Genomic DNA, 24,465 nt, shown 5'->3' on the forward strand with positions numbered 1-24,465 from the left:
TGTAACCCACAATAAAAAATTAAAAATATTTAAAAAAAAAAAAAGAATAGAATTGTAAATAGAACTCGTCCCCAATAGCAAGGAACTTCTCCAAAAAAGAAAGTATAAAACTGCACTTGGGTCCAGTGAACTCTGATGTCATACCAAGGGCTGAGTTGATCAAAAATACATAATGAATATATTGATGAAGCTTTTTTTTTTTTTTTTTTTTGTGTGTGTGTGTGTGTGGTGACATCTGGAATGGAAATAACTCCTAGGTTTGCAGGAGTTTGCTCCAGCTTGCATCTTTATGTTCTGATCATCACCTTATCTGTGCATCCTGAACAAAAAGAGTAAACTAACTTCCTTTTGTCTGAGGCAGGTGCTTCCTCTTCCTGTTCATTCTGTTTTCAGCGGCCCTGCATTATCTTGTGTGTCCCTCCTCTAAGCCTCTTTTCTCTATCAAAGCCCTTGAGCTGTTAGTTGCTGAAGTGAAGTGCATCTCCGAGCACAGGGCACTGCCAGCATCCCAGTTGGGAAGTATTGCTAAGAGGTGTGTTTGCCAAGCACACGATATCATTGTGTGCAGGCATTGCAGGAGTCTGCCAAACCTAGAGGTAGGCTGCCAGTACAAATGCCACGTTGACATGACATTTACAAGTTTAGAATTTGGAAAAAGACTGGCAGTGGAACACCCCTGAGCAATCTCATTTAGGGTGGCAGTAGGTGGGCCAACTTTAGATTTTCAGACTCAGAAATCAGTCAGGAAGTAAAGCTTCATATAGAATTTGAAGCTGTTTCAATAAAAGAAAATAAAATCATGGCATTTGCAGGTAAATGGATGGAGTTAGAGAAGATAATGCTAAGTGAAGTTAACCAATCCCAAAAAACCAAATGCTGAATGTTTTCTTTGATATAAGGAGGCTGAGTCATAGTGGAATAGGGAGAGGGAGCATGGGAGGAATAGATGAACTCTAGATAGGGCAGAGGGGTTGGAGGGGGAGGAAGGGGGCATGGGGTTATAAATGATCATTATTATCCAAAGTACATGTATGAAGACACTAATTGGTGTGACTATACTTTGTATACAACCAGAGATAAAAAATTGTGCTCTATATGTGTAATAAGAATTGTAACACATTCTGCTGTCATATGTAAATTTTTAAAAAGTAAAAAAAAAAAAAAAAGAATTTGAAGCTGTCACTACAACTTTTTTCTAGGAAAGGATAGATTCTTTTTGCCTATTCCTGGGATATAGGATAAACTATAATTGTTAAGCATGCAGACTCTAGAATCAAGCCTGGATGTGAATGAATCTCCATTATTTACTGGATGATCCTGAACAACTTACTTAACCTGTGTGACTTGGAGCAAGTTTGAACCTCAGTTTCCCATCTATAAAAGAGGGGCTGGGATTGTGGCTCAGCAGTAGAGTGCTCGCCTAGCACATGTGAGGCCCTGGGTTCAATCCTCAGCACCACATAAAAATAAATAAATAAAATAAAAATATTGTGTCCAGTTACAACTAGAAAATAAATATTTAAAAAAGAGGGCTAATAATGTCACTTTGCTCATAGGATTAGCAGATTGATTGAATTACACATTTAAAAGCAAATTTTCTGCACTTATTACTTTCTTAAGAAACTCTTGAGAAATTCAGGTTTTCAGTTTTCATATTTCAGTGATAAGTAGATACAATTTTCCAGAGACATGTGTAGACTCTCAGGAAACAGATTTCTTTACCTAGAAAAATTCAGAGCTGGAGTCAGAATCATTACAGTATTGGGCATCACTACATTTTCTTAGATGTAGTAACTATTTGGGTGTTAAGAATTCATTTCAGGAATAGCAGCCCTTTGATTGTCCTAGAACTCTTTTGTGGCACAGTTTATGCAAAATGAAGACTTGAGAGCTATTTTGAAGGGCATACTGTGATTTATTAGGGAGACTGTTTGTCATGAGTAACAAGGTACTTGTTCTTAAGTATTTTATCATGAACAGGCTTTTTTGTTTTATGAGCTGTTTGTATAAGATGTAATCCTCACAGGGGAAGAACTGGGGAATGTAGTTGACCAAATTATTCTGTGTCCATGTATGAACATATTACAGTGCATTCTATTTTTATATATAATTGTAATATACCAATTAAAAATAAGTAAATAAATAGAAAGAAGACCAGTAAAGTAGAGGAAGGAGATCAGTGGGAAGGAGGAAGGGAGGGAAAGACGTAGCACTGGGGATTGAAATGGAGCAAACTTTCTTATATGCATTTATGGATATGTCAAAATGAACCTCACTATTGTTGTATAACTATAGTGCACAAATAAAAACATAAAAATAATCCTTACCATAGAGTCTCCTTTAAGTATCATTAGTAAATTCTCCCAAGTGATAAATTTTTTCCTTTTTTTTCAGATCTTCAAAGCTGCTTCGGGCATTCTATGTCCCCTACCTTTCAGATCAGTATACAGTGTATGCAAACTACACTATCCTTAAACCCCAGAAGACAAAGCAAACCAGGAAGAAAAGTGGAGGTTAGCTACACACCCATGGTCCCAAAGGACAACCATCTTGTTAATTAGTGATTCCTCTGACCCGACTCCCTCCAAGTCATTGCCTGTAATATTTGTAATAAAAGTCGTCTGACATGAATACTGGAATCTGGGTGTTTTGGGCTAGTCATAGTTGCATTTGCTTCTAGTCTGTCTCTGTTCTGCATGTAAACTTCTTGCAAATAGAGAAAGGCCCTGAAGCAGGGAGAGATATATTGCTCCATATCTCATTGTCTTTCTTCTATTAAATTATTCACTAGACTGGAGAAGAGCAGAATCATCTCACAGGAAGAATTGAAAGTCCCTGGACTGGATGCCTGTGTTAAGCTGTTCTCCACACTCTGGCCTGGCATCTGAGAACTAGCAAGGCTCTCTTAGGCCATGTGGGCTCCTCCACCAAAGCTGTTGGCAGCTCCTAGTAGACCTTGTTCAAATCCTAATGCTGAAATTGAGCATAGCCTACTTGCCAACTGACATGTCCTTTTCATCTCCAGCAAGACAAAGCTTCTATCAAGCACTTCACAGGACTAGTACCCTGTCCTGGAGCTATCTCAGGAAAAAGGCGACCATTTGAGGAACTGTGACCCGATTTTATTATATTTGATGCCTCTAATTTTCATTTTATTTCCTTTACAACTAACTTTCACTGTATGGTTAGTTTTTTGTTGTTATTGTTATTTTAAGTTTTAGCATGCTGTATAATTCTAAACTTCTCTGTATAAAGGTATCAACAGACTAAAATATAACTGAGTAGGGCATCATTGACGAAATTTGGTTCTATCAGTTGGTAGATTTGGATGACATCATGTTTTTAAGTAATGTATTCTAAGGCCATTTCTGAAAAAATTGTTTTTTTTTTTTTTGTAACAACCTAGTGAAAAGGACTAGTATATAATTATAGCACCTATTTTTCAGCTCTATTATAAGCACATCCTGCATGGGGCACTTCTAGGCAAATAGGCAATGATAAGGACCCAATTAAAATGTAGTAAGTGTATACTATTACTTTACCTTTACATTGTATTTCACAGTTGACAAGACACTTTCCCAACATCTCATTTGATCCTCACAATCAGTGTGAGGTAAACAAGGCAGGTGATTTATCTCCATTTTACAGATGAAGAAAAAGACTAAGGATTGGAGGTAAAGTGACTTGCCTGAGGTCACAGTCAGTAAGTAGTTGAACAGGGGCTAGCTAGAACCTATGTTGCCTAACTTTTCTCATCTAGTGCTTTTCCATGCTTCCTCAACTGTGAAAACATACTGATGATGAGGTTGACCAGAGACCTGATTGATAGTGTAACTTTCTATTTTAAGAAAGAATTTTATTTATATTTCTTTGAGTTCTTTGGAGCCTTCAATCTGCCTGAATGTTAGATAAACCAACAAAGCAGTGCTATGTGATATAGCCAGGCCCATGGCCAGAAAGTACTGCTTATTTTGGAAGTCATGTTCCTTTGCAGTCACACAGGATCCAACTATCAGTACTATTTCTATTGTCCATTGGGGGCCACATTATAGGTGCCTTATTTCCTTAAAGGTCAATGTTTTTGGTATCTGAAAACAGAATGAATCTTTAGTTTTCCATCTTTTACTTTTCAAGAAAAGATCTTCCCCACAGGAACTGAACCCAAGAAAGGAGAAGATGTGATAACAGGAAAAATGGGAGTTATAATAATAAAAAAAAGTCTCTCTGGAGATTCATGCTAAAGGAATATCTGAGCTGGAGTTGAAGCACTGGAAAGGTAATAGGTATAGACAGTAACTAGAAAGTAAAGATAGACTGAAGTCCCACTTGTTTGAAAAATCTCTGGCTTTTAATTCTCAATATTTGATTACTGTTTCCTAAAGCAAATAGTGAATATATGATCTGCCCACAGGACAGAGAACTGTAATTGAAGCATTTTGCCTACTTCCTTATAAGTAGAAAAGTTCAGTGATGGAGGTCAACAGAGAGTGCTTTTTTTTTTCCTAATGAAAGTGGTACAGTAGCTCTGTTGTAGAGCATATGCTTAGCATGGGCAAAGTTCTGGGTTCAATCCCCAGCACAGAAACAAAAAAGTGTTAGAATGCTTATGATTTTATCATCTTGCTTGTTTTTGGGGAAAAAAAAATGTTTAAAAAGACCTTTTAAGCGAGAACTTAATTATAGCACCAAAAAAAAAAAAAAAAAAAAAAAAAGTCCAGAATTGATGCAGGGCCTCCTTGGGAATATCAGCTCCTATCCCTTTGAAAACCTTATTTTGGCTTTCTCTGTTCTGTGTATCTTTAGTGAGAGCACAACAAATTGCAAAGCACTGTGCCATCTGCTATAGGTAAGGAATTCAAAATGAATGCTTTTTGTGTGAAGATGTTTTTTTTGTGTGTGATATTTTATAAGTATGTTTTAAAATGTCCATCTCTTAGCAATACAGGGATGTTAGCTTTACCTCATCTGGTCAGAGTAGCATTTCTCCTCCAAAGAGTCAAAATTTAGCTTGTGTTAACTCCTCTGATCCTGGTAAAGAAAAAGTATCTAAGATACTTATTACTCCAGAGATTATTAAATATTGAAGAATGAGGACTACAGATTATTCATAATAGACCTTGATTGTAAGCCTTTAATTGTGGCAAATCTAGGATTCTCTCATCTCCAGCTCTCGGGCAGCCATCTGAAACTGAATTTTGTGACACTTAGTACCAGCCATTACTGAACCAGTCTGTGTGGTAGACACCTATAACCAAAACTTACCTCACACCTGGTAGGTGTCATCTGATAAAAAAGAAGACAGGTCATTTTAATCTTTTGGGATAATCAAGCAAATTGTAACCCATACTTTTTATTTCTGAATTCAAGTTTAGAAGCAGATTCTTTGATTCAAATCAAGGTAATTCTTGATCCCAGCTATTTATTTAGGTCATACATTCTAGTTTGAATTTCTGAGAAAAAACTTCGAACACCCTATGTATTTCTGCAGCATGAGATCTGGGGTAAACAATCCTTTCTTGTATTTTGCATTTCCTGAGATTTATAGAAATAAGAATTCACTGTGATTGTATACTCACATGGCCATACCAGGCAGCCCTGCTCTTAATTTGGTTAATTTTAGTTCCTCTAATGAGAGAAAAGAGGCATAATTAAATCTTGACTCCCACAGACATAGTAAATCTCATGTGTTAATCCATTCTTATACCCTTACATTAAATGCCTTGACTAAAGCAGATAAATGGACATGGAACTTAGCTTTAATTTTTTTGCAACAGAAAGATCAAAATTCCATATGGCATTGTTGGATTTTAGAGGCTCTCTGGTGTATTTGTAAATCTGAATGTTGCCTTTAATTTTTTCAATCTATTTAATCATGTGATTTATGCTGCAAATGAAATCAGGAAGCAGTACAGCGTGGAAGCAAGAGTATTATCCAATTCATTTGTCTTCCTGATCTTGTACTTTATTTCTTGTGTCAGTGTTTACATGCCATACTTAACTATATTTTCTGTGAAAGAAAAAGTTAAAATAAATCTTGACACTTTAATTTTCCTTTTCTTAGGTGATTTGTTTTCTTTTGCTTTCAGCTTTTAAATCCTGCTTCCCTGAAGCCCACCCCTCAATGCACAAACTTTCCTTCTACCAAATAGTCCAGAATATTTGTCCTGAAACTTTTGGATGAAGCCTTTGGGAAGCTCAATGAGGGCTAGTTCTTTTTTTTATGGAAAAAAAACAGGTACAGCAGGACTTACTTAATGTTTGAAAACCATACCTAAAAGAGTTAAAATTCCTAGATCCATGTTAAGTTTTTGGATTGAGAATCTCTAGTCTGTGAAATTCTACTTTTCAGAGAAATTCTGATTCAGCTATATCTAACATTTGGATAATTTCCCTGTTGTTGAGGGTTGTCAGGAGGAATAAAACATTTTTCTAAACAAATTTCTAACATCATCCTATACCCTCCACCTTATATTTAATAATTACTTCTAGAGGCCATCAGGTTTTGTACCATTGTAATCATTTTTCTCCCCATAGGACCCAAAATGGCCTTGAGATTTGGTTTATTCCTCTCATGTTGTTTAGGAGGAGAATGCCTTTATTAATTGAGTTCAGCAGGGAGAAAGTCACAGCCTTAATTTTTTTCCTCTGTCTAGAATACCATCTTCTCTGTTACTCCTTTAGGTCTGAGTCTCTTCTAAAAAGCCTTTCTAGACTTCACACCCTGTGATTTCTTCTTTTTCTGAACCCTGTTGGGTACACAGTATCTTTACTAGGGCATAGAACTTGAATGTAGAAACCTTGTCAGCCTGTCTCCCAAGAACATTGTTTACACATCTGAGATAAGCACCTTGCCATGCTTCTGTGTATCCCAGTGTTTAACAAGGTTTCTTGTACACTTTGGTTCTATCCATGTTTATTGACAATGAAGAGCAAAGACACTTGGAACTAATAAACAACTGTTAATCTGATTTTGGGATGGATTCTTGGACCACAGAAAATATAGCAGGTCATAAGTCCTGCAAGTCCTGAAAGGGCAATTTATGAATGAGGCTTCGAGTGTGTATAGTTCAGTAATTCTCCTGAAGTACACAGTCTTCTGTACAAATTCCTCAGGGTAACTTGTAAGTAGAGAATGTTTTTTCCCTTGAATATTTCTATTATCACTTGATTTTGAAGCATCATACCTATTGCAGGAGACCTTCTGAATGTGTGTGTGTGAGCAAGCCTGGCCTGCAGGTGAGAGTCCTACTCACAACATGCCTCACTAGGGAAAGGGTGTCTGACACAAGATGACTTTGTAGTCACACATTCAGATCAAATAATATTAAGTAGTAAGTGATATTTTAAAAATCTGTTTTGGCTGTCTTCAGCTGTGGAGTTCACATAGACCTGACATTTAAACAAATTATAACTGACAAATTTGATAAATGAGGGAAATCCCAATTAGGGATAGGAGATTATGGAACTGTAGTGATAAGGACAGACTAAAAATTTCCTATTGTAGTTTTGCAGAATAAACAGCTCATGTTTAAATTAATAATTGGGAAAAAATAACAATTGGGTTCAAGTAGCATTTTACCAGAATATCAGCCTTTATTTATCTTCTTAAAATGTAAGTGAATCTTCGAATACCTTTGTGAAATACTTCAAGATAAGTAGAGATTTTTTGTTTTGCTTCTAATTTCTGGGCTTATTCTGTCATTCCATGCTTAGACATAAAAGCATAAATCAGGTGACTTCCCAATGGTGCTAATAGCCAAAAGTGCGTGATTTAAGACAAACTTCTTTTTTTGTTTTGTTTTAGTTGTAGTTGGACACAATACCTTTATTTATTTTTTAGTACCTTTATTTAATTAATTTATTTATTTAATTTTATTTATTTTTTATGTGGTGCTTAGGATTGAACCTAGGGCCCTGAGCCACAACCCCAGCCCTAAGATAAGCTTCTGATGAAGGTTTTCCTGGGACCTACAACCATGGATTCCAGAATTACCTACCTCAGGAGGGCTGTTTGGTCTTTTGCTTGCAGAAACAGTGTTTGGCAACTGGTGCCCTTGACCTTTGATTTGTCATTTTAGCTCAGAGTTCCAAGTTGCCAAATGAGAATGGGCTGCTTTTCAATTTGTTTGCTTGCTACTTCAGCAGGGTTGTAGTCAGTGCTGGAAAGTTGTACTCTATGAGGCAGCTATTCTCAGCCAGAGTTGCATAAGAGAGTTACCTGGGGACCTTTTTTTAATTATTTTATTTTTTTACCTGGGGACCTTTTAACATTGACACTCTGGTTGACCCCAAGGAATTCTGAGTTAGTATCTAGGTGTGAGTCCAGGCACCATTACTTTTAAAAAATGCCATAGATGATTGAGCATATTGGTGCACACCTATAATCCCAGTTTGAGGCCAGTCTGGGCAAAATAAAAATAAAATAAAAAATAATAAAACAGTTTGGGAGTGTAGCTCAGTGGTGAAGCACTTCTGAGTTCAATCCCCAGAACTGCAAAAACAAAAACAAAACAAAATCTCTCTAGACGATTTTTCTGATTGTAGCTAGAGTTGAACACCACTGCTGTTGACAAAGACTACAGGCAAACCTCACAACAAAGATCAAAGATAATTAAAAAGAATATTTCATGGCTTTTTCTAATTCTGATCTAATTCTGGTTACCTAGACCTTCATGTAGGCCTCTTTCCCCTCACAGCCCCTTTTCTTTACCTACTCTGACCTGTCAAACCTTACTTGCCCTATCTCCCATGCCCTTTGGGCCCAACTTGCCGGGAAACAATTAACTAATATAGCACTGAAGTACACTAATGGATGTTAATAATTTACTGCAGTTCTCCTCCCATTGATTCTCATCTGAGTACATTTAATGATAATACATCTGGAAAAAAAAAAAAGAGATAACTATAGTTTTGGCAATTTCAGACCTATTCAGTGCCATTTATTGATTTATTTATTAGGAAATAATGAGCAGGCAGGTCACATTCAGGAAGACTTCCTGCCTTGAACCCTAACATTTGGTACTACTTAGCCTACTCAGGTAGGACCTGTGGCTGTATTGAGTAGGATAGTGGGAAATAAAATGTCTGTGGACATTAAGCTCTTCGTACAGCTCAGGACACACTGGGGAAGTCAGCTTTTACAGTTTTAAAAAACATTAGTTCTGTTTATTTGAGATGAGTACAGTAAAGACCTTCCTTTGTTCTTTTGCCACTGGTCTGTAGAAGGAGCTTCCCTGGGGCTGCTGCTACCCCCTCACACATGAGAGCAAAGGTTAATCTCATTTTGAGAGAAATTACCTAAAATGTGTTCAGTCACCCAACAAGAAGACACCATGTTCCACATATAAGTTGGTCTCACCTTTTTATTGTGTCCCTATTAAACTGTGTCTCTAACCCTCCCTGGTATTTCCTATACCTCATTCCAATTCTTTTCTTGCCAGTGAACTTTGTGGAGATATGTAGGAAAGGAGGCTGATTTTTTAGTGCTACATTTATAAAAGAATCTTAAGAATTTTTCTGACTGTCCTACTCCCTTTCCTTGTCTTTTTCTATATTTGTGTTCTTATAGCCTGTGATTACTAGAGATATTCTAAAAAAAAAGCAGTACTAAAGTTTAAATTTGCCATAAGCTTTTTTTGTTATTTATTTTGCTGTCTCACAACTTTAGGCCACCTTGTCTGCAATGCCATTGTAGAGGATCCTCTACTGTCCAGCAGAGGGCATCATACTCTCACTAAAAACTTCAAAACGTCTTTCCCTCCTGCAGTAATGTAGTTTGTTTCAGTATTTTGTATTCATGGTGTAATTTCAATATGTAAATTGTATTTTTTAAGAATCATGCACCCTACACTGCTTTCTTATAACCTTTTAACAGTTGCAAAACTTTCTTGAAGAAAACCATATCCACAACTTAGCAGGGGATGAATTGTCCATCCTAACAGTGATTCCTTGGTAGATGATCTATAAGCGGACACTTCTCCATTAATTTCAGTTCTATTTGCCCTGACCTTGATTGTATATGACCATAATAAAAGATATGTATTTAGTTGAAGGGGGAAATATATCAGCCACCTGCCCATTTTCAAATTTTCATATGAGAGCAAACCATACCACATACACATTGCTACCTTTACCACTGCTAATTTTTACTGGCATTGTCAAAGACAACTCAAAGGATATATAAATGTCTAAGTTTTTCTCCTTCAAATGCCTAAACATCATCTATAGCTCAGTAGTTTAATGGAGGGCAATAACATTTAGCAGAGTCTGAGACCTGTGAAAGAAAGACCTTAGGATATCTTCATGTTCCCCATGCCTACACCATGTTGTGAAGAGTGAACATTTGCAGAAGGAAGTAGAATTTGCTTTTTTTGGGGGGAGGGGTGGGTATCAGGGATTGAATTCATGGAAACTTAACCCTTTTTATTCTTTATTTTGAGACAGGGTCTCCTTGAGTTGCTTAGGGCCTTGCTAAAATGCTGAAGCTGTCTTTGGACTTGCCATTTTCCTGCCTCAGCCTTCTGAGTCTCTAGGATTACAGGAGTGTGCCACTACACTCGGTTAAACTTTGCATTACAAAAGTGTCAGATAACCCACCTAGGCAGACTTGGTCCTTGAGGAATAAGGTCAGCTCTGCCAGATATAGAATGGGGATTCCCTTCTTCATGTGTGTGACATATGACACCTTCCTTTGAGTGTAACATTAGAAACATGGGGACTATGTGGGTTTGGGGCTGGTATTTTGTTTGTTTGTACTTTTTTATGTGTATGTAGTATTGGGGATTTAATCCAGGAGCACTCCACTGCTGAACTACACCCCCAGACCTTTTTACTTTTTTATTATTTTGAGACAAGGTCTCACTAGATTGCCGAGTTTGTCCTTGAACTTGTGATCTTCCTGCCTCAGCTCTGGAGTCACTGGTATTACAGGCGTGCAGCACCATGCCATATATATATATATATATATATATATATATATATATATATATATATCCTCTAGATTGTCAGATTTGCTCTGTGGAGAAATAATGCAAATAACAATTAATACTTAAGAAGCATTTGGGCTGAGTGTTAGAGCAATTGCCTCTGCATAACACCATGTTCAAGACCCTGAGTTTGATGCTCAGCACTGCAAAGAAAAAGAAAGAAAATGTTTGCTTTATGTCAGGAATGATTTAATTTGCTTCTTCTCTCATGATCCTTTCAACAATTTTATGAAGTAATAACTATTAACCTCTTCACATAGATGGGGAAACTAATGCTCAGAGATATGGTGTTTTGCCCAAGATCATCTAGGTAGAAAATTGCAGACTGGGATTCAACCCAGCAGTCTGGTTCCAGAACATCTCTTTTTAACCATGATCTCCCTGAATTATGAACTCTTTGTCATCATCCTTGACCTGATTGTTGCTGTTTTGTGGTGCTGGGAATGGAACCAGGTCCTTGCCCATTCTAAGCTTCACCATTGAGCAATATCCCTGGCTCATTTTGACCTCTTTGAAGTCCACAATCTTTGACTTCCTTTCTGGATGTTATGATGGACAACCTGGAAGGATTAGATGGGTAGAGAGAACAGGATCTAGTCAAAGTTGTTTTTTTTTTCTTTTTTTGACATCCTCTTCTTAATCCACTTTCCATAACCAGAGCCTGAAGATTGTCTTCTGAAGACGCAGTGTGTAGATAGTACATTCAATCTTTGTAGGGGCTTTTCTAGAACACTGTGGGGCCCAGCTAATTTTAATCACATAGCTAGATCAAAGAGGGAGCTAATTTCCTGAAGTCCTAGAAGTTAGTGGAAATTCCAGTTTCTGATTACAGACCCAGCAGGATTTCTGCGGAGATATGAAAGGCATGTCCAGGGGATCTTGGCAGTGAGCCCTTCTCACTCCTGTGACTTTTCTCCTAACAGTTCTTTGGGGAGATCAGAAAAGGAAGCAGGAAGGAATATCATCTTCAGGGTAGACTCCCACCACAGGCTTTCTGGGGAACAGGAATATTTTAAGTAAGTCCTGCCTTTGTGAAATCAAACTTCTGTGTAGCTGGAGCCTGAGGCAGTGTGCCAGCTGCTGAGAGCTCTGCTTACGTTGGCTGGGTCTAGTGCAAGACATGGTGATAAGAGGCTTGCAAAAGTAAGAGACAGGAAGCAAATCTGGCCTCTACCTTCTGGATATAGCAGGGCCCTAACAAGGAATAGCTGGGCAGGAGGAATCTATTAACTACATATACATCTGTGGATGTCACAGGCAACAATAGCCAGGAGGAAGCAGAGGAGCCTGCAGTATGGTAACCAAGACCAAAAGGTTTGTTTAATAGGTAATAATCTTCATGGTTCAGAATTAAAAAGCCTAGATGCAATGGGGTATACAGAATTGAATCCTGCAACAGAAAAGGGGCAACAATGAGAAAATGGATGAAATTTGAGTAAAGTCCCAGATTTGGCAAGTAGAACAAAATAAGGTACAAATGTATGCATTGAAAAATCTCCTATGTCTGTTTCCCACATACGTAGTTATTTTACCACATCAACCAGTGTTACAAGTACATGTCCTTCTAGAGTTTTTAAAAATACATATACAAGCACATATGTGTGTATTCTTTTTTAAACAAATGGTAAGATACTATATGTACTGTCCTGGTTCTCACTTAAAAAAAAAAATTAAGATTTTTTTTTTCCCCCAATGGTGCAGGGGATGGAACCACCTAGGGCCTTGTAATGCTAGGCAAGTGCTCTACCACTGAGCTACACTCCCAGCCCCTAAGAGAATTTCTGATATCTATTAAAATCAAATTATCCACTTAGGAGGAATCTATTCTGAACATTTGCAGCTCAAATTATACCTGCAACTTCAACAAAACTATATACCCTGCTTTTTCACTCGATACTGTAACAAATTTTTGTTGAGCTATGTATAACATCCAGCAAGAAAACCAGGGGTCCTGTCTGGAAAACATTAGAGCCTATAGCAGGACTTGGAGGCCAAGACTTTTCAGAAAGGTCCGTGTGCTTGTTTGATCATCTTAAGTCTACCACAGGGGGTAGAGGAAGTCTAATTCTGGCTGCTGTTCTTGGGGAGTTGGGGTGCATTCCCACCTTAAGCATAGGTCTCCAGATGTTCTCTTTTTGTGTTTGGCATGGGCACCAGATTCAGTGAGTCCTTGGTAATAAGTGACACAACTTCTAACATTTGTGTAGTGTTTTCTATTAACAAAGCACTTAACATTGTGATCATATTCCTCACAACTCTTGAGAGGTAAAATTCCTATTCTACAATGTAAAAAAAAGTCTTATAGAAAGTCTTATAGAAGGCCTTGAATCAGGTCTTCTGAGTCATGTACCCCTTTCATTCTTTTATACAGTCTTCCCTGTTGGCAAAACTTGATTGACCAGAATGTTTTCTTACCTGCTTCTACTTTCTCAGTAGATAATTACTATTGATGGCTAATATTTGAGGCTTCCTATTGCCAGGCACTAATTAAGCACTTTATATGAATTTGATCTTCTTATCAACCACATAAAGGTAAGCTTGACAATTCCACTCTATAGAGACAAAACCCAAGATTCAGAGAGGATACATTTTTTGCCTGACTTTATGCAGCTAATAATTGGCACAGCTGGAATTCCTTCCTTCCTCTCCCCACCTGCCTCCAGACAGACTCTTACTAAATTTCCCTGGCTAGTCTCGAATTTACAATATTCTTGCCTCAACCTCCCCAGTCACTGGAATTATAGGAGTGTGCCACTCTATCTTCCTTGACTTCCAGAGCATATTCTCTTAACGACTATATGTACTGTCCTGAACTAGAACTGACAGTTCCGTTTCTTTAATTTGCTTGTTCCAAAACTTCAAGCAAAGTTTTGCTCTGGAAAACCAAATTTAAACAAAGTCATAAGCTGTGGAATAGTAGGGTCAAGGCAGGGAGTAGTGATATACCTGATTATGATTTCCACAGCTTCATCTGATTAAATTGTGTGACTTCAGGTAAAGTCTTTTTTTCTTTGTTAGAGAATTCCTGTCTATAAAAAATAGGATTAGAAATTTGCCCCCAAAGTAAACAGAGAAGAAAAAAAAGGCAAAAATATTGAGGGGAAATGAGTTCCACAGAATGATGACATTGTTTGCATAAATATAAACTTAAGATATCATTAATTGATAATTACTACTTTGTAATTATTTAAGTATAGACCCAGGAATTAGTTTACCAGGGTCATCTCGCTAAATGAATACAGTTGTCACCTCCTTATCTGAAGGTTCTGCACCCATGGATTCAATCTACCATGAAACAAAAGTATTTTTCAAAAAGTTATCTGTGCTGAACATGGAAAGACTGTTTTCCTTGTCCTTATTCCTTAAACAATATACCACAGCAACTATTTACATAGCTTTGACATTGTATTAGGTATTATAATTAACCTAGAGATGATTTAAAGTACATGGGGAAGACATATGTAAGTTATATGCTGTTTTATAGAAGTGGTTTCAGCATCCTAAGGTTTTTGGCATGGGGAGGGGGTCCTAGAACTCATCAAATACTGAGATACCTAGGAATGACTGTAGTTGGAAAGTACCTCTGTGTGCCTTAAGTTTTCTGTACATGAATTAGGCCATCTGCCACTCTCTTGATGGCCCTTTCAATAGGACAATAGTCTGGTCTGCCCTGAGAGAACCACCCACAGTTCTCCTGCAGCTTATCTTCTCTCCACTGGCTGACTCTGGATCAGATCAGCATTTTTTTATTATTATTAGTTACACATGACAGTACAATGATCTTGATATATCATACATTTGAATCAAATGGGGTATAATTTCTCATTTTTCTGAGTGTACAAGTTGCAGAATCACATTGGTCATATAGTCACGTATATACATACAGCAATACTATATGAGCACCTATTTGTAAATCCCCATCACTGTGAGAAAGAAGTAAGCTTACTAAATATGCATCTAGGGGCCCAGAGAGGATGATAATGATGTCATTCAGATTCCTCAGAATTGATCCTTTTCTCTTGTGACATACTGAGAGCTGTTTTACACCCAAGAGGTGATGGCTGTCAATTCCACCTGCTGTGCCTCCTCATATTATTGATGTTTTGTCTTATGGGAACTGGGCAAGTCCAAACCTGTCTTTCCTGGATTCACCCTGGATGAATGAACTGCACATGGGTGTCAGAACTCAATGCTTTTGTGCCAAGAATGTCATTGTTTCCTGAGAGCTGCCTTAAACCCTCAACCTAATCTCAGCCAATGCCTCCGGTGCTCCCTGGTCATTAGTTTTTAGTGGTGAGTGAGGAAAGTAGAGAGGAGGCCAAAGGGAGCAGTAGAGAGGAAAGGAAGATGTGGAGATTGCTCAATGCCACAGTACTGAACTGGTAGAGCTTGGCTACCTTCCAGGAATCCAGCAAGATGGATCATCTTGTTAATCTGGTAGAATCCATAGCTAATAGGAACAGAACTGCTTATTGATAAGAAGCTAGAATTATTGTTTGCTTTTATTCTGGGCAGAAGTGACCTCCAAAGATTCTTTTCAGATCCTACCTGAGTAGATGTTTGTTCATTGACATGGAAATTATTTTTCCAAGTGAACTTTTTAAATGGATGTCTTTCAAATGTCAATTCATGTTAGAATTACTAGGGAGCACTGTAAAACATCTGGCTCCATTCTTAGGGACTCTGATTTAGTTGGTCTAGAGTGGAGGCCAGGAATCTGCATTTTTTTTTTTTTTTTTTGGTACCAGGGATTGAACCCAGGGTGCTCAACAACTGAGGCATCCCCAGTCCTGTTTTTGGTTTTGTTTTGAGACAGGGTCTCACTAAATTGCTCAGGGCCTTGCTAAATTGCTGAGGCTGGCTTTGAACTAGTGATCTTCCTGCCTCAGCCTCCTGAGCAGCTGGGATTACAGGCATGTGCCCCCACTCCCAGCAGGAATCTACATTTTTAACAGACATTTTAAGTGATTTAGATGGTAAGCAGACCACACTCCACCAAACACTGTCTTGGCCCAGTTTTTGAAATAGCTTCTTTCTTTCATAGTCTGTTTGATCACTTTCTTTATTGAAGGATTTATTGGCATTTCCATGTTTATTACCTGAGTTATTCTCACAGCATCACAGAAACTAGAGCAGGAACCAGAAGTGGTTAGCTCTATTTTATTGAGAGTGAGGGGGCGTAAGGTACAATTGAGGCATAGGGAGAGGTCATGAGTCAGATGGCAGTGGGAACTGAAGTCCAGCATTGATGACTCTAAAACCAGACAATTTTCTGGCGCCTATTTTCTCAGCTTGTGATTTCATATTTAATCATAGTTATTCTTTAGGTCTCCAGTTCATTGGCTTGGGTAAGCAAATCATATCTGAATTTTAAACAATATAGCTTAGCATCTGTGTGTCAGTTTTTGTTAGCCTATTAGCTCTTCTAAGCTGAGCTAATATCAGCGATGATATATGTGGAACTGACTTAATCTGCTCTCTGAGCTTGCTTCCTTTGTCATTTCTGAAGACTTCTTACATAAAGAAAAAAGGATCAGATTCATCCTTTCCATAACAGTAGGAACTCTCTCTGATCTTTTAACTGGTAAAGTACTAAATGAAAAAACTCTTATCCCTCTGTCTCTCAAATTTGAGTAGTATATGGGTCATTTATATATATATATATATATATATATATATATATATATATATATATATATATATATGGTGTAGTTGGACACAATGCCTTTATTTTATTTACTTATTTTTTATGTGGTGCTGAGGCTCAAACCCAGGGCCTCGCATGTGCTAGACAGCACTCTATCGCTGAGCTACAACCCCAGTCCTATGGGTCATTTTTAAAGGAAAAAAAATTCTGAAAACTCTCAGTCAACTTAAATTATCCTGACTATAATGTAACTTAAATTTACAAATATAAACTAGGAATATAATGTTCTTTTATTTTTTATTTGTAATTCTCATACAATTACAAAACCAAAACAGACTTACAAATGAAATACAATCACAAAACTAATACTGGCATGGTGCGGTGGTGCATGTAATACCAGCGGCAGGGAGGCTGAGGCAGGAGGATCACAAGTTTAAAGCCAGCCGCAGCAAACTTGAGGCACTAAGCAACTCAGTGAGACCCTGTCTCTAAATAAAATACAAATAGGGCTGGGGATGTGGCTCAGTGGTTGAGTGCCCCAGAATTCAATTCCTGATATTAAAAAAACAAAACAAAACAAAACAAACAAACAAAAAACCAAAACCCCCCACAAAAACAAAAACTAATACTATTCAAGTTATTAACATGAAAAATGATGTCTTTTGCTAAAACTAAAGCATTTCTTATATTGTGACTATGATATTGCCTGTTAAAGTTCAGCTTATTTTGAGTTCACCAAATGACCTATGGTATCTTAATTTCCTCACCTCTTTTGGAACTATTGAGACTGCACAGCCCTGTGATATCATTTGGCTTTTATTTTGTGCTTAAAAGCATCTTTTTCATTTTAAATCTGTCTCTCTTCTTTTCTCATTATCTCAGAACAATCAAAACAGTACTGAAATACACAAGTAGATGTAGGTTCTGAACTTATGTCGCAATACTGACTTACAGTCATCCTAATAATCTGAACATGCTTATGTAAATCTAAAAAATTATAAAAACTAAAATTTAAATGCTAGAGAATACATCTACCCAGAACTAATTTGAGAAAAACTGTTCAGGTCTACTGATTCCCAAACTTTCACTACTACTAAAGGCTCTGTCACATGGACATGTGAGGAGCATAGTGAAGAGAAGAATGTGGTTTTTGTTGACTTCCCAGAGGCTCATGCTTTTAAAAAACTCTCCTAAATTTATTTATTAGCAATTTTAGTTTTATTACATGTATAATCATTTCAGAGCTTATCATTCTAAGTTGCTTAAATTCCACTCCAAAACAAACATAGACAGGACATTTTAGTTATTTTGTGCTGACCTAAAAGGGTAAGGGAAGACTTTCCATAGCTTTGTAAGAAAAAACTCCCAGATCCTGTCTCTTCCTACTGCTGCCTTTGAGGACTCTTGGAGGTCTGGGGAGGCCAATTTAGGACTTATTGTACAAGCAAAGATTCTACCCCACCCAATTTGGAAGGATTAAAGCTTGTCCTAGTTTTGCTTGATTGTTGTACTTCTTGCATGCTAAAGAGCTAAAAAATGGGAGGAAGAAAATACAACAGAAGGCACCATTCCAGTACCAAACTGAAAAGAAACACAAAAACAAGAGAGCAGCATGTTTTCAACAGCTTGCGTGGAAAAAATATTGACTGGGGAGTTTGGACAGCACTGTTCATTTTCTCTCACCGCCCGCATTATTTGTCTTTCAGAGCAGGAGCCAGGCCAAAGGAAGAGGTGGAGGGGGTTCTGTAAAGGCTTGAGGCCAAGAGGGGGAAATTAGGGCTGGCGACCCAATGGCTGGGCGCCAGGATTAAGCCAGAGGAGACGCCAAAGCCTTTTTCCTCCTCGCCTCGGGCACCCTCTTTGGCTGACTGAGTCCTGAGCAGGCACAACACGCATCACTCAGGTAAGGTCCCTGGTTGCTTCAGACCACAATGGCCAGGATGAATCCCTGCCCCTGTTTCTTTCGGTTGGGTAAAGGTCACAGGGGTTCCATTAGCTTTCTTAGCCCACCCTTTAGGAATTCAGACCTACACCTCCTGCAGTGTGGGTCGGGAGAGAGACTTCATCAGCGAACCAGTTTAGTTCTCCCACCCGCTTGGAAGATAGGCACCAGTTTCGGCTCAGCCCTCCTAGGCGCGGGGCGGGGGCGGGGCCTGGGCGCGGGGCGGGGCCTGGGCGCGGGGCGGGGCCTGGGCGCGGGGCGGGGCCTGGGCGCGGGGCGGGGCCTGGGCGCGGGGCGGGCGGCGGCGACCAGCCGGAGAAGAAAGAACATGGCGGGCGCAGCGGGGCCCGGGACCGGCCTGGGGGCAGCGGGCGGAGATGGAGATGATTCGCTATACCCGATCGCAGTTTTAATCGACGAGCTCCGCAATGAGGATGTGCAGGTAATGGGCTGAGGCCGGGGAGTTGAGGTGGGCCCAGCAGGGCGTGTGGTTGGCGCCCGCGATGGTGGAGGCCCACGGGTTGAGAGACCGAACTCGGAGCAGAAACTTGAGGGGGAGGCGAGGAAGGACTCTCTGGGGTCTATGATGGCCGCTCCCGACCGTCCTTGGGACCTCTCCCGCACCCTTTCCCCGGGTCTGTGAGGCGTTGGCTTGGTGCCCGTCAGTGCCTGGCGACCGTCGGACAACCGGCTTCCCGTCTCCGTGCTCCTTCCGTGCTACGCCGCGTCCAGCGTTGGGCAGGCGTCTTGTGGATGAGCCGTCGCGAGCGACTGGGGCGGCCTGCGGGTCTCAGGATGCCAAGGGGCCCTTTGAATCAGTGTAATGCCTTCCTCGGTTTTGGAAACTGGCCGGGCTTGTTGGGTGGAAGAAGGTAGGGATGGCTGATTAACCCAGATGAGTCGGTGTATCAGCTGTGATGAAATTTTTCTTTGAAAAGGCAGGTGTATTCAACCGTTTCATGTGCTTCACTACTGCCAGAGTTTGTTCTTTTTAAAATTATCTCAGTTCTTGAGTATTTTCATTCAGTCCTTTCTCTTATGGGCTCTTCAGTGTTTTGCCTAGGAAATCTTTATTTTTATACCCGCATGCCCTCATTTCACCTGTTTGCCCCTTTTGTTTTTTGGTCTGAATTGCAGTCATTTCTTAGTTTGTTCTTATTTCCATTTTCTTTTTTAAAGCTCCGTCTCAACAGTATTAAGAAATTATCAACAATTGCTCTAGCACTTGGAGTAGAAAGGACCCGAACTGAACTGCTGCCATTCCTTACAGGTATGTATGTGTCTTTGTTTAAAGAAAGGCGTGGACATTCTATTTTCCAGTGACTTTCAAAACTTTTTTTTTTTTTTTTTTTTTAGAGTTTGTTACCCAGCATATCATTAAGTACAAAATTGATCATGGTGCTTTCTGTGCGAAAGAAATAAAACATATTGTAATGTTAATAGCTAGGTATATTCAAACATTACTCATTCAGCTAGTGGGAAAGTAATTGATCTGGGAGTATGATTTTTTAGTTCTGTAAAACATATTCATGAAGACTATTGATAAAGAATGAAGAAAATGCTGTTAGGATTTTGACTAGACCATCTTACTATGTACATGTTGAATCTGTTTCTGTTTTTGTGTGTGTCCTGCTCGGGCCATCCATCTATTCTTATTGATGAGTGTCTGGTTGTTGTCATTTCCAGATACAATTTATGATGAAGATGAGGTACTGTTAGCTCTTGCTGAGCAGCTGGGAAATTTTACTGGCCTAGTGGGAGGTCCTGATTTTGCCCACTGTCTGCTGGTAAGTACTTATCTCCTGCCTATCCTCCTTCTAGAACTTTTGTGGTATAAATGACACATTGTTTGGTGATAGACACATCAGCATTTTTTATGCAGATCATTTTATAGGTGCATAATCATAATGTTAGCCATTGAGAGAATAAATAATTTCTTAATTTTTCTGACTGAATATAAAAACTTCACCTTTCTGCTTCTATAAACTTACTAGTGTAGAGGAGGGGAGGAAAAAGATTTGATTGTTTTCCCCATATTGGAAGCCTTCATTTTCATCTAGCAACATTTTGTCTTTAATTGTTCTTGTAACTTTTGCTTCTGACTTTGTGAATTTGATAAGTTCTATTTAGTTAACATTTATGAAAGCCTAGTGTGTAAGGCACATTGTAAGTTATAGTATAAAACCAGTATGAATTGAATGAGGGTTTTGTCATTATGTGTAGACAAATTATTACTATACAGTCTTAAATTGGAAAATATAAACACATGTAAAGTACCCAAGTAATAGCAAAAGGGTATTAATTTAGCATCTATAGTTTCCTTCTACTATTCCCTCCCTCCCACTCCCGGAAGACTTCTTGGAAAATGATGTCTATGCTAGGTTTTAAAGGATGACTAGGAGTTCAGCAGTTAGACGAGGTCAGCAGTTAGACGAGGTAGGGATGTATGCTTCAGAGCTTTAAATATTGTCTATGTGATGCTGGCTCTTGTGATTTTTTTTTTTTTTTTTAACATGTAACCATTTTATGGAACTCCAGAGATAAATGGATTAATAGACAAGTATAGATTTATACAGATCAGTTAGATATGTACTATATATATGTATTTCTAAGTATGTCTGCCTGTGATTTTTCTACTTGAATGTCAAATAGATACTTCAAACTTAACTGCCTAAAACAACTCAGTTTTTCCTCACAAATATGCCTCTTTTTTTTTTTTTTTTTTTTTAAATATTTATTTATTTATTTTAGTTTTTGGCGGACACAACATCTTTGTTTGTATGTGGTGCTGAGGATCGAACCCGGGCCGCAGGCACACCAGGCGAGCACGCTACCGCTTGAGCCACATCCCCAGCCCCACAAATATGCCTCTTATTTAGTTATATCACCACAATATCATCACTATATCACCCAGCTACACAAGCCAAAATGTAGATTTCTTTTTCTTTTTCTTTTTTCAGTGCTGGAGATCAAACCCAGTAAATCACAGCTCCTAGTCAGCCACATGATCAGGGTACATAACTGATTCTCTACAGTGTGGTTGAACTGTGATTGTTTGGCAGGTTAGGTATATTCAAGGTATTTTCAACTTTCAGTATTTTCAATTTATGATGGGTTTATTGGGATAATTCCTTTGGAAGTGGAGGTGCATCTGTAGTTTCCTTCCACTATTCCCTCCCACTTCTTCAGTTTATTTTTCACCTAACATATGTGTCACTCTGCTGTGGTTCCAGTAAAATCCAAACTCCTTAGCTTAAAAGACCTTTCTGTGACCTGCCTCTATAGGCTTATCATATATCATGCTTCCTCTTCATAACTTCATTCCAGTCACATTGGTCTTCTTTTTATTCAAATAAACCAAGCTATTATTGCCTTAAGACTTACTCTTAAGTATTTTCTTTATTCTGTTTCTCTATGGAGTATCAGTTACCTACCAACTGATTGATTGTCATTCCTCCATTAGAATGTAAACTTCCCTAGAGTAGGGAACCTGTTCACATATTTCTTCTGTATCTTCAGTGCTAGAACATAACAATAATTGCGTATTGAAAGAATGAGTTTTGTAGACTTGGATTTGTGAAAGTTGTTGGGTTCAAAACTTCTGGAGAGCCGACCATGGTGGTGCACATGGTGGTGCAGCTCCCAGCAGCTCAGGAGCCTGAGGCAGGAGGATTGCCAATTGAAAGCCAGCCTCAGCAAAAGCCAGGTGCTAAGCAGCTCAGTGAGACCCTGTCTCTAAATAAAGTACAAAATAGAGCTGGGAATGTGACTCAGTGGCTGAGTGCTCCTCAGTTCAATTCCCGGTACCCTGTCCACCTCAAAAAAACAAAACAAAACAAAAAACAAAACTTCTGGAGAATGAAGAGTTGGGGCTAGAAATAAGCAGGTAGTCAGGAGCCAGGAGGAAAAGGACATGGAGAAGTGGGCAGAGTTCAAATTAAGCAACAACTCACAAATGGTTCTGTAGAGTTTGGCCTTATTCTATAGTAGTGATAGAGATTTAACTAGTGGTATTGTGTGTGAGGAAGTAATATAGACAGAGGCCAGATCATGAAAGACCCTAGCAAGTAAAATATTTTTTAGAGGACTTCTGATATATCCTCTAGGGAAGCTGAGTACTGTCTACCTCTGTATATCAAACAACTTTTGAAATATATTACTTGGCAGACATAGAGTCCTTATTCTTCTGTTCACTTTGTTGATCAACACGCTCTGTGTGGGGTTTTGTGTTTTTAATATGTGCAGCTTGTGTATCCTGAATTTACTTGGACTAGATATAAACCCAGGAAGGCAGTGTTTCATAGATTCTCTTTTACTTTTTCACTCGGTTGTGTCATATTTATTTACTAACCCTAGTCCAGATTATTAACCCCTTTGCTCTCTTCTGTAAAGCAGCAAGAAAGGTCATCTCCCAGCTCTACTCTTCACTTGATTGATCTGTGAGAAGCTCTTGCCCTTTGCTCATGGAAAGATTCTGAATATTTTCTGAAAAAAGTGATTTTTTAATTTTAATTTTTTGTAGTTGTAGATGAACTGCATGCCTTTATCTTATTTGTATGTGGTGCTAAGGATTGAACCCAGTGCCTCACACATGCTAGGCAAGTGCTCTGCCACTGAGCTATAACCCCAACCCCAAAAGTGGTTTTTGTATGAGCCTTTATAGGTTAAATGAATTGATGGTGTGGAGCCCATAGACAGGGTTGCTTGCATATCCAGGAATGATAGAATAGTGCTCAAAAGACCATGGACTCAGTGACCTGACATGATGTCATCATGTAATCTTGGTGCCCAATGTTGGTCAAGGAAATATACACAAACTTGTCTGAATTTGTCTATGTATCATTTGAATCTAGTGATTTGGCTCCAAATATTATTAATATTGTGTCAAGTCTCTTCCACTGTGTCATTTGTAGACACCATCTGGGAATTGCCATCTGGGACATGGGATCTTGGCTTTCCTACAGAAGTCGTGTCTTCAGGTTGGCCACACCATATGTTATCACTGTGTGAACTGAAAGTAACCATTTGGTATGATATAGCTAACATTCTGGTTACATGTACCACTTCCCTTTAGTCACACTAAAGGTGACAATTTGTATTTAATGTGATTCATTTAAGTTTTCTTCTCTGGTTTTCCTTTATGATTTATGCAGCCTCCTTTGGAAAGTCTGGCGACTGTGGAAGAGACTGTTGTTCGAGACAAGGCTGTGGAGTCCCTGAGGCAGATCTCCCAGGAGCATACTCCTGTTGCTCTGGAAGCTCATTTTGTACCTCTGGTGAAACGCCTAGCAAGTGGGGATTGGTTTACTTCTCGAACATCTGCTTGTGGTTTGTTCAGCGTTTGCTATCCCAGGGCTTCAAATGTTGTCAAGGCGGAAATTAGACAGTAAGATATCACATTTTTTAGAAAAACATTTGGGGCTCTTGGGGACACATGGCTGACAACTTACACAGTACTGTTACCAGTGAGTTGCCAATACCAGGATAGTAGAAATGATGGCATCATTTTTATCATCAAGTTGAATGTACTAGTGTTTTTATTTTGTTACTTCTATGAGTAGGAACCTAATTACTGATATTTGTGAAGTAAAACCTTTAAAATGTCTGTGTGGAGGCATATTCAATTGAGAGTATATGGTAGAAAATGCTTTCATTATTTTGTGCTGCAGGCACTTCCGTTCCTTGTGCTCAGATGACACACCAATGGTACGACGAGCTGCTGCTTCCAAATTGGGTGAATTTGCGAAAGTTTTGGAATTAGACAGTGTGAAAACTGAAATTGTTCCATTGTTCACTAATCTAGCTTCAGATGAACAGGTAACATTAACTCTTTAGTATTAAAGGAACACAGATATGTTCCTCTCCTCCAACATCTTAAACATTTCTTTTGA

At 38.7% G+C, this 24,465-nt stretch overlaps 2 protein-coding genes across 11 annotated transcripts in view; both read left to right on the forward strand.

Moving 5' to 3' along the window:
* The window catches only part of Alg9 (ALG9 alpha-1,2-mannosyltransferase), a 97,951-nt gene extending 79,181 nt beyond the window's left edge, over positions 1–18,770 (forward strand). For 3 of the 9 annotated variants that reach the window (XM_046465874.2, XM_046465902.2, XM_046465909.2), the window contains exons 15-16: positions 2,395–2,513; positions 2,792–6,046. In XM_046465874.2, coding sequence (XP_046321830.1) covers positions 2,395–2,513; positions 2,792–2,829 — 157 coding nt within the window. In that variant the 3' untranslated portion in view covers positions 2,830–6,046. Of the gene's footprint in view, positions 1–2,394; positions 2,514–2,791; positions 6,047–6,086; positions 6,969–18,338 lie in introns of those variants that run through there. The other 6 variants (XR_006856523.2, XR_009228857.1, XR_009228858.1 and 3 more) reach the window with 6 other exon arrangements.
* Positions 18,771–18,874: 104 nt separating this feature from the next.
* The window catches only part of Ppp2r1b (protein phosphatase 2 scaffold subunit Abeta), a 33,874-nt gene continuing 28,283 nt past the window's right edge, over positions 18,875–24,465 (forward strand). For both annotated transcript variants that reach the window (XM_046465977.2, XM_046465983.2), the window contains exons 1-5: positions 18,875–19,016; positions 19,754–19,844; positions 20,261–20,361; positions 23,728–23,960; positions 24,244–24,391. In XM_046465977.2, the coding sequence (XP_046321933.1) occupies positions 18,903–19,016; positions 19,754–19,844; positions 20,261–20,361; positions 23,728–23,960; positions 24,244–24,391 (687 nt within the window). In that variant the 5' untranslated portion in view covers positions 18,875–18,902. The remainder of the gene's footprint in view (positions 19,017–19,753; positions 19,845–20,260; positions 20,362–23,727; positions 23,961–24,243; positions 24,392–24,465) is intronic.

The sequence above is a fragment of the Marmota monax genome, unplaced genomic scaffold (assembly GCF_021218885.2).
Source record: "Marmota monax isolate L192 unplaced genomic scaffold, Marmota_monax_Labrador192_F-V1.1 WCK01_AAM20220418_F8-fsc00045, whole genome shotgun sequence".
Taxonomy (NCBI): domain Eukaryota; kingdom Metazoa; phylum Chordata; class Mammalia; order Rodentia; family Sciuridae; genus Marmota; species Marmota monax.